A 10,266-nucleotide genomic window follows, 5' to 3' on the forward strand; every position below is an offset into this window, starting at 1 on the left:
AAGTGTTAGGACTGCAGCAATGTGGTATGAAGAACATAGTACAGTTTTGTACCTACCATAAATGTAGATGTTCAAGATCCACATTGCTGCACTCCTTCCCCTCTGTGTTTAGGGGTGGTTGTGTGGGTGAGGTTATACTCTTGTAAATTTGTATATATTGTATATATATTTGGTGCAGGAGTGTGTGGTGTTTTTTGGTTTTAGCCTTATCTTTTTAGGGTCTTCTGACATCTGGGACAAGAAAAGACTGAATTTGTACCCTGACATCCTGATTCGGGCCGACTGGACAGCGGACTACCCAAGTGTTAGGACTGCAGCAATGTGGATCTTCGAACATCTACATTTATGGTAGGTACAAAACTGTACTTTTTTCTTTCAAAGCTAGCCTTGGATAATTTTATGAAGGATCGTAGTTTCTTGCTGATACTGATCAGGGTAGTCTTTCCTTCTTGGGATTTTCCTCTTTTCTGTACTAGTTTCCTCCTTCTATTGTATAGCTTGTTTATGGCAGGGGACCACCAGACTGGTTTCCTTTTCTTGGAGGAGTGAGTCTTGGTTTTGCTTGGGATAGCACGATCCATGCATTCTTGCAAGTGCTCATAGAGTACCTTTGTAAGGGATTTGCAGCTTGGACAGCGTTGTCCTTTAGCATGGGGGCTGTGAACCTTTCCACCTCAGTCTTAACTAACGGGATGTTTGCTTTTGAAAGGTTTTTCACGGTGGTTTCCTTGATTGGGGTGGGGGCGGAATGCAGATATCCAGAGTGATTCATCTATGGTCTGATTTAACCAGCGAGGGGTTGACCTCCGGTGTGGAAAACCGGTCGCCCATGTTGGTGATGACTAGGTCCAGTATGTTGTCACCTCTGGTGGGGGTGTTGAGCAGTTGATCCAGGGCATTCGAGTTTATAAATTCTAGGAAGCATTGGGCAAGGGAGTTGGTACTTGAGTAGTTGTCCCAGTTAATGTTTGGTTAATTGAAATAACCCAATATTAAGGCATTTGGTAGGACCTTCATATTTTCCAGTGTCTCCAGAAACGCGGAATGGGGGTCCTGGGTCATGGTGGGTGATCTGTAGCAAGCTACAATTTGAATTGCAGTTTTTCCCATTGTTAGTTACACATGGATGATCTCTGAGGCATCATGCTGCGCCACTAACCTGGAGGTGTGGGTATCCTTGATGAATATGGATACACCCTGACGTTTGTGTTTCGGTCCGGGTTCTGTGACCGAAAAGTATGGTATGAGTTATAGCCTGGTAGTGCTGGGGTGCTCTCTGGAGCCTTAAAACAGGTTTCTTGTTCTCCATACTGGGGAGTGCCTCGAGTGCATGCATTTTGAGGTTTAGACTTATGGCATTGAGTAGCATTACCCTCAGTTTTTGGTTACTTGTGCTATTTACGGTGGTGGGTTTGTCTTTTGAGCCTTGCCTAAAAAAGGCACTGTGGGGGCGGCAAAAGCCTTGGCCAGTATTCAAAAGCCTAAGGGTGGCAGGTGCAAGCCATCTCTTGCGAAGCAGCGTGACTTGTCGAGCATGTCATCCCAGGTGGACAGATACTGGATCCCCTTTGAATGACACCAGAAACTTAGCCAATTGTTGAAATTGATCATTTTTTTCTTTATACTGTGGCATCATTCTTGGTGAGGGCAGGATGCTGGTCAGGGTCATACCGTCCTGGACTACGTGATCAGAGAGCTCTTCCATGTCTCTTTTCATGTAGTCCAGGGAGGTATGTCTCAGGTCATTCACACCAACATGGACAATGACAGAGTTGTATTTGTACTTGTTCTGGAGTGACCTGAGTGCTTGTATTATGTTGGGGAACCTGGCGCCCGACAGGCAGCTAACTGTAACCTTCTCCTTGTCCAGCCTAGTTAGTGGGACATCAGTGTGCCTGACTATAGAGTTGCCTATTACTAGTGTGTTGGGTATGTTATTTTGCCTTAAGGGATGTGATTGCGTGGCACACTGATTATGTGAAGTATGTGTTTCATGGTTTGTGATGAGGTGTGGAGGTTGCTTGGGTGTCTGCTTTGGACGTCTCTGCTGCTTTTGCAGATTTTTATTTAGAGCCTCCGAGTATGTTTTCGTGTTTTTGTGTGTTATTTGCCGGTGTTGGTTTAATAGGTCTATGTGAGACTGGTGGTGTGTTGCAAGTATTTCTCTTCTCCTCTTGACTGTCAGTTCCATTCTTGGGTTGAGAGAGCTTTGCCTCCAGTTTGGCTGTATAATTACATCTCTCACATATATTAGTGTTTGGTGGTAGGAGGAGAGGGTTATCTCTGTACATGAGGCAGTTGTAACATTGCCTCAAAATGTCCAGATTCACCAGTTGAACTGGAGAGTACACCTGAAACTGCCCTTTGGGCATGCCTGAATAGGTAAAGTGAGCTGTTTTACTGATTGTCTGGTAGGGACGAATGGAGAGCCTTGTCCTTCTGGACATTATAGGGGGGTCTAGTGCTAGGGTTAATTAGTGCTTGCTATGAATTTTGAGCAAGTGCTGGGCTGTGAAATGAATGGTTTGAGTGCTTAAGTTGGAAGTTTGTCTAGTTCCAAGGGAAAAATTGAAGACTAGACTTCGTGGAGCCGGAAATACTTTAACCCTAGCTAACCGGCGCTGCCTGGCACGTAAAACCACGCAAATGTGGTTTTTATAGCAGGGAAATGAAAGAGATAGAAATTAGCTCAAAATGGCCAAAAAAAAAAAAAACTACTAACTTCTGAGCTGAAACCACTCCACCAGTGACAGGATGCTCAAAGCTCCCCTCGCTCACAGATGAACAGAGAAACTTTCTTCTATCCAAGTAAGGTATGGGCAACACAGAAACTTGTAACACAGCCCTGAATTCAGCAATAACCTGAAAACTGGACTATACTAGTTCAGAAAGGCGGGAAACAAGTATATATATATATATATATATATATATATATATATATATTTTTTTTTTTTTTTTTTTTTTTTTCAGAAAATAAAATAGATACAATCAAAAACAAAAAACACTTTAATTGCACAGAAATGGCTATCGCACTTTAGTGAGTAGCCTACACAAAAGCGACTTAGTTCATGTGCAGGCAACAAATAAGTACAATATGTAGCAGAAACAAGCTTTTTAAATCACAGAAACGCTAAAAAAATCGGCGTTTTAGGCGGAATTAGTTAGCACGAAAATGCGGAAAAATTATACTTAATCACTCCAAAGTCTCTCTTTTGTCTCTCTGCTGCTGTAGAACTCTAAGACACCTGGCAGGCACTTGCTAAGCTGAATACAAGTGCAAAAAAAGTGCAAATGCATTTTTTATAGCAGGGAAATGAAAGAGAAATTAGTCCAAAATGGCCAATAAACTACTAAGTTCTGAGCTACAGCAAACAAGGCACACAAATTTCAGTAAAGAACAGTTCAAATAAGCAGGCACAATAAGCCTTTAAGCAGAAATTCCCAGCTTAGAAGTGCAGAATCTAGCCTCTCCTCCCACAAGAGTGCAGTCCACTAACCTTCTTAATGTAAAATAACTGGCCTGAAGCCCAAGTGCTTAAACCAGAACTAATGTGCTTTTAGAATAACAGACACTGAGCCTTCAATCAGCAATTCCCAACTTAGAAGGATGAAAGCTACCTGTCCTGCCACAACAATGCAGTCCACAAATAATCTTAATGTAAAACAACTGGTCTGAAGCCCAAGTGCTTAAACCAAAATGCTTAGAATAACAGTTGCAATTTAATCAGGCTACTACCAAGCAGTAATAACTGCAGCAGAATAATACAACTGAGTACTTTTAAGAAGAAGCACAAGCAAAATAAGGTAAAATGGAAAGAAGCACAATTACAATAAAAGCAGATGAATAAAGTGCGATTTTTTTATATAACAATCGAAAACGTGCAAACTGATTTAAACAAATTACCCAATTAACCAGTAAAAAACCTCAAAACTGAGCCCTGTTCCAGCAGTCTTCAATCAGACCAGTTCTAACCATACACTCCTGCCACTAGGGTGCAGAGGAACCTTCTCCAAAAAAGATGGCCTGGATTAATGCTCAAGTTATACAAACAAAGCTGGATTCAGCAGGCCTGAATCAAGTCTATGCTACAGCAGACAGGGCGCACCAATATCAAAAAATCTTTTCAAATAAACATGCACAGTAAGCCTTTAACCAGAAATTCACAGCTCAGAAGGGCAGACTCTAGCCCCTCCTCCCACAAGAGTGCAGACCACAAACCCACTTAATGTAAAATAACTGGCCTGGAGCCCAAGTGCTTAAACCAGAACCAATACACTTTTAGAATAACAGACACTGAACCTTCAGTCAGCAATTCCCAACTTAGAAGGGTGTAAGCTACCTGTCCTGCCACAACAGTGCAGACCACAAACCCTCTTAATGTAAAACAACTGGTCTGAAGCCCAAGTGCTTTAATCAAAAGACTTGGAAGAAAAGTTACAATTTAATCAGGCTACTACCAAGCAGTAATAAATGCAGCAGAATAAACACAACTGAGTACTTTTAGGAAGAGGCAAAAGCAAGATAAGGTAATAAAGTAGGAAGAAATACAAATACAGTAAAAGCAGATAAAGTGCAAATGTGTTTTATATATAGAGATATATTTAACAATGAAAACAAGCAAACTGATTTAAACAAATTACCCAGTAAAAAAACTCAGAACTGAGCCCTGTTCCAGCAGTCTTCAATCAGACAAGTTCAGGGCCTAAGTGGGTATGCCTACTCAAATGTTCTCTCTGTATTAGGCAGGATGAGCTAATGAGACTAGACTAGACTAGGATAGAACTGAACAGATGGGAATGGTAGGAGTGTCTGAAATCAAAATATGATCTCACTGTACTCGGTTGAGTGCGCAAATGAGATGGGCCCAGGAGGAGTGTTCAAACACAAATTTACAGGAGTGGCCGTCAATTCCAAAGCAACCAAGATTAATACCACAACAAGAACAGGGAGGGTGGGGGGGGGACTAACTGCAGACAGAGAGAGAGAGAGCTCACAATTTTCAGTGAACAAATAAATAAGCAGATAAATGCAGTACTATTTTTAACACAATATTCAATGAAGCAATAAAATGCAGTACTATCTTATAACACTGCAAGTTTGTACTTATTTCAGCTTGTAATAAGGTTGATGTAGGTATGTAAAAGCTAACCAAACTGCTCAAGTATGCAGTAGAAATAATTTCAGAGATAAGGTACTAAGACTTTAAGGCACAGAGAAACCCTCTGGGCTAAGACTTCTACACCGAATATCAATGAAGTGAGAAGAATAAACCCACTAACTGCAGACAGAGAGCTCACAATTTTCAGTGAACAAATAAATAAGCAGATAAATGCAGTACTATTTTTAACACAATATTCAATGAAACAGTAAAACAGAAAAAATAAAATGCAGTACTATTTTATAACACTGCAAGTTTGTACTTATTTCAGCTTGTAATAAGGTTGATGTAGGTATGTAAAAGCTAACCAAACAGCTCAGGTATGCAGCTATGCAGCAGAAAAAATGGCATTCAAAATCCCATTCTCTCCTTATTTCTTTAATTTCCCCCTGCTTTCGTCATCATCCCTTTCCACTTTGAATTTCAGCTTTCTGCTTGTGTTATGTGTATGAGCCTTAACTGTCTAGATCTAAAATATGCTTTCAAATTGGGTAATCATAAACCACCTTATTCTGTTGGAAGGATCAACTTATCCCACTTGCTCTCTTCCTCTCCCAGATAAAATCCTTCAACTCTTTATTATTTACTGTCAAGAACTTCTCCTCTGGTTGATAACAACATGCCCTGACCTATATATGTATATATATATATATATATATATATATATATATATATATATGTATATATATATATATATATATATATATATATAACTAAAGGGAATAGAACATCTTCACTGCTTGTATCTTGGTGTCTATATCCATAAACAAGAGCTTCCAGTTTATCAGTTTTTGTTTTGTCTCTTGCCACATATCCTTAACTGCCATAGCAGAATCATTTTTACCTGTACTAACTACTAAACACTCCATTTTCTTTGTCCCCAGAAATATGGGTATTGCTGACCCAATTCATGTGTGGGTACACAGTTTACAGCTATAGCCATTATTTTGTCTACACTGATTTTATATCACAAAAAAAGTGAAACTCTGTCAGAATGTTCCACAGCACTGAGATGTCCCTTCTGGTTTTATCAGGTACATAATAATATCAACTGCAAATAAATCCAACTTTTCTTAATTACCGTACTAATTATATCCTCGAATTTCTGAGTCTCCTATTTTCTTTGCTATTAACTCAAAATATAATGCAAATAACAAAGGGGAAAGAGGACACCCTGCGTGGTTCCCCTTTTGCAATCCAACTTATCAGAAATGAACCATCCCATGTTAATTTTTGCCTCTGATCCCTCATATATCCTTCTAATTAACCTTATTATTGTATCGGAATGCAAATGCTTCCATTGCCCTACTCATAACATCCCAGCTTACTCTGCTGAATGCTTTCTCTATATCAAGACCCAATAACAACAGGAGTGTTTTCTTAGATTCTGCTTCCCTCTGGATCATCGTTGTTATATTAATGTTGTCAAATGTTTGCCTACCCTTCACAAAACCACATTGATCCATATCTATCAATATTGGCAGCACTTTTACAATTAGTTGAGCTATTATAGACGTATACACTTTTTTATAATCACAGTTTAAAATTGAAATGGGCTTGTATGAAGCTGGGTCTGATGTGTCTTTACCATCTTTAGGTATTATAGCCACCACAGCTTTCTTCAAGAATGTTGATGCTTCCCCTTCTTTTAAAAATACTGTTAAGCAAAAGTCTTCCAGATCTTTATCACTTTCTTCCCTTCTAGCTTCAGGACATCCACAGGAATGTCATCTGTTCCTGGAAACTTTCCTGCAGATTGATTATATGTCACCGTTTTTATCTCACCTCCATCTGTCTTAACTGTTAATTGCTGAGCCTCCCCAACCCTAACCTTGGCATACTTAAGTCTTCCATAAATATTTCCATTTGTACTTCATGATTTCCACATTCCTCTGCTTTATACAAATTTTCATAAAATTTCTGAAATGTCTCTAATACCTCTGCAAGATCTCTGTTTTTTTTTTTTTTTATAGGCTCCCTAAAAACTCTTTCTACTTTCTGTTGCCTAAGTCATCATGCTGTGAGATTTTATGCACTGGATTTATTATTAAAAAAGTTGTTTAACAGCAATCCTTCTAAACTTGTGCATATTATCCAAATGGGTCTAGGGATGCCCATTCCAGGGACTTAAATATGGCCTACAACTTAAATAGGACATGCTGGAGAGACAGATTTATCTCCCAGCGACTTCTACATCTTTGGAACAGGCTACCGATTCATGTGAAACAGAGCACCTCTACGACACTGTTCAAGAGGAACCTGGACAAGTGGAAGGGGGGACACTGTAAATTCTTACTCGAGATAGTGCCCACCACTCTCTGGGACATGGGCAGTCATCACAGAATTACATTGGGTTGAAACAGCTAGGCTTAAAATGACCTCTGGATAGATAGCCTAGTAATCTCCTATGATCCTGTGATACTCACTTATTTTCTCTTCAGCACTCTGCACTTGTGCCTTCTCTTGTTCTGTGAGATTTCCCTTATTCTGCAGTACTTTAATCTGTGTCATCTCCTCTAAATAATCCTTCTTACTTGTTAACCATTGCTCCCCCCCTCCAATTTTTAAACTCCACTTTCATTTTATCCCACTCACAACTTCGGAAGAAATTTCTATCTTCCCTAAAAGTTATAAAACATTTTCTACTACCCGTTCTGTAAATTCCTCTCTTTTCTACAGTTAGGTGGAGAAGTACTGGTGTCTCATGTTAACTTCATTACCCTGCATTTTTATTTTAGTTGTTTGTGCATGATCTGAAATAGTTATTGGATGTGTCTCAAAGTTTTCAATTAAATGCACATTTTCCTGTAAAATATAATTTCAGTCTAGTCTAGCCTGATTATTGTACTTTGGAAAATATTGTGTAACTTCTGTCAGAGTTCCTACAACTGAATTCACATCTTCCTTACCAAATATGTTCATGCATTTCTTCAGAAAGCTACCCTCTTTTGTTATATTTTACCTTCTAGGTCCCCTGATACATCCTCACTGTTCCAGATCAACTTCTAGCCCCTACCTATAAGTAATAGTGCCTGCTGAAAGCTGATTTTTCTCCCACAAATTTCTTAAGCTCAGTAATAGAAAATTTAGGTGGAATATAAATACATGCCTGTGTAATCCTCCTCCCTTGCCAGTAGCCACTTAGTACCACAGATTTACCATTGCTATCTTTTTTTCCTTTTCTATCAATATTGGAGCTCTTCTAGCAATTGGTGTAAGTACTCCCCTTTTCCTTTGTCCCTGTTATTCTGCTGAATATCCATCCTGAAATCTTTTCTTTATCAAAGTCACATGCTCAGTTATTTTCAAATGCATTACTATTTGCACTCTGCATTTCTTAATATAATTCAGTACTATTGCGTTTTTATCTATACCTGTGAGGTCATTCACGTTACAAAATAATATATTTAGTGTAGCCATTGTGATAAGAAGTTATTATTCCTACCTATTATATATGACAGCTTTTAAATGTCTCTTCCAACTTGTGTTATATGCACCCATAATGTTTAGCAGGTTGATCTCTTATACAGTTGTTTCTTGTCATCTCCATTTGAACCAATGTCACTTTTTACAATACTTTTTGTTTTCATGAAAACTCTCAAACAACATGCCAAACACACCCCCAGAATCTATTAACTTAAATGCAAAACTGTGTACATCTTCAAGTAATGAAATTTAATTTTCCTGATAGGGACAGTTGTCTCAAATCAACAGCTGCATGTTCCGGCGTAATGTAACCCAGGTGCATGCTGCACCCTGTGCTCCAACTTACACTAATTGCGGTCTGTTCTTGTTTTATCTTCATTCCCCTCCCAGATGTGATAAACAGCTTATATGCTTTCAAGAAACATTAACCTTTAGCCTTATAAAAGTATTCTGGCTTTTATTGCTTCCCCCGTACACTTCTTGTCTCATGGAAATACCAAGTACTAACTGTGCAGTTCTGCAAACCTCTCCACTTAATCTGAACATTTATTTGCCAAAGGAAAACTTTTCACTAGAAGTCAGTGTCTTTCTTACTTGCATGCACAAAAATAATTCTCATTAAATTAAGCTAAAACCCTTAATCCATTCACCTGTACAAAAGTAAGAGAGAACGTATTAACTGTGCATATTATAATCAGTGCACTTTAATGCTTCATCCCCCACCTCAGCAACTCAAGATTACAGCATATTAATTTAAATGTGCTTTTGTGTAGCCTTTCTTCTTTTCACTTTGTAAAGCCTACATTTCTTGAAACTAAATAAGAAAAAAGGCACTTGTTTCTTTTGGTATCTTTATCACATCCAACAATAACTGAAAATACTTTTACTATATAACATGCAATTTAAATCATGAACTGTACCGTAGAAATACTGTCAAGAACAAAAATTGTTTTAATTATTTACTTTTCTAAGTAACTGAGTGCCACACCATGCACTTAATGTTGTTTTTTTTTTTTTTTATGACTTGCGGATTGTGCTTGCTGTTTGGATGGGGAAGTTTAAATGAGATGCACTAGGGCTGTGCTTTTGTAGCGTGATCCTTAATTCTTTGGCATGTAACTCCAGGAAACAAGTATGCCTTTGGGCAGGGAACTAGGGGGGAAAAATCCCCAGATCTGTGCTGAGTACATGAGCAAATTACCCGCTATACTAGGTTTTCTTATAGATCAGTTGATATGGTAAGTATATATCTGCTGTTTTCTTTTTAGTTTGCATCTGAATTCATATAAAAATGTGTTACTTGTGTGTTGTCTGATAAACCTTTTTGCTTATTCTTTAGATGAAACTGCGCCTATGGCAGGTCATCTGGTCCACAGACTAATCTTCCATTTCATTAAAAGCAGTGGTGTGTGGCATCAGAAATATTCTTCCCATATCCAGCTTCCCTATGTAAGTTTTATAGAAAAGGTTTATGATATTAAATGTTATGAATTATTTGATGCATTATTACTCAAGTTCAAAATTTATCTCACACCCCCAAGTTTTGTTTAGGTTGTTCTTAATAGTGTTGTCCTTTGAATATTGCTCTGCCTTTTGCACTCCTGAGAAGCAGTAGTATAAATTATTATTCACTGGGCATGAAATGCATGAAAAAGAAGTGGTTTAAACTTTGTAGGTCTTT

At 38.4% G+C, this 10,266-nt stretch overlaps 1 protein-coding gene across 1 annotated transcript in view; it reads left to right on the forward strand.

Moving 5' to 3' along the window:
• KNL1 (kinetochore scaffold 1) overlaps window positions 1–10,266 on the forward strand; it is a 289,758-nt gene that overhangs the window by 99,193 nt on the left and 180,299 nt on the right. The window contains exon 4 of the mRNA XM_044073731.1: window positions 9,925–10,034. Coding sequence (XP_043929666.1) covers window positions 9,925–10,034 — 110 coding nt within the window. The remainder of the gene's footprint in view (window positions 1–9,924; window positions 10,035–10,266) is intronic.

This window comes from Protopterus annectens, chromosome 6.part0 (assembly GCF_019279795.1).
Source record: "Protopterus annectens isolate FY-2018-M chromosome 6.part0, PAN1.0, whole genome shotgun sequence".
Classification (NCBI taxonomy): Eukaryota; Metazoa; Chordata; order Ceratodontiformes; family Protopteridae; genus Protopterus; species Protopterus annectens.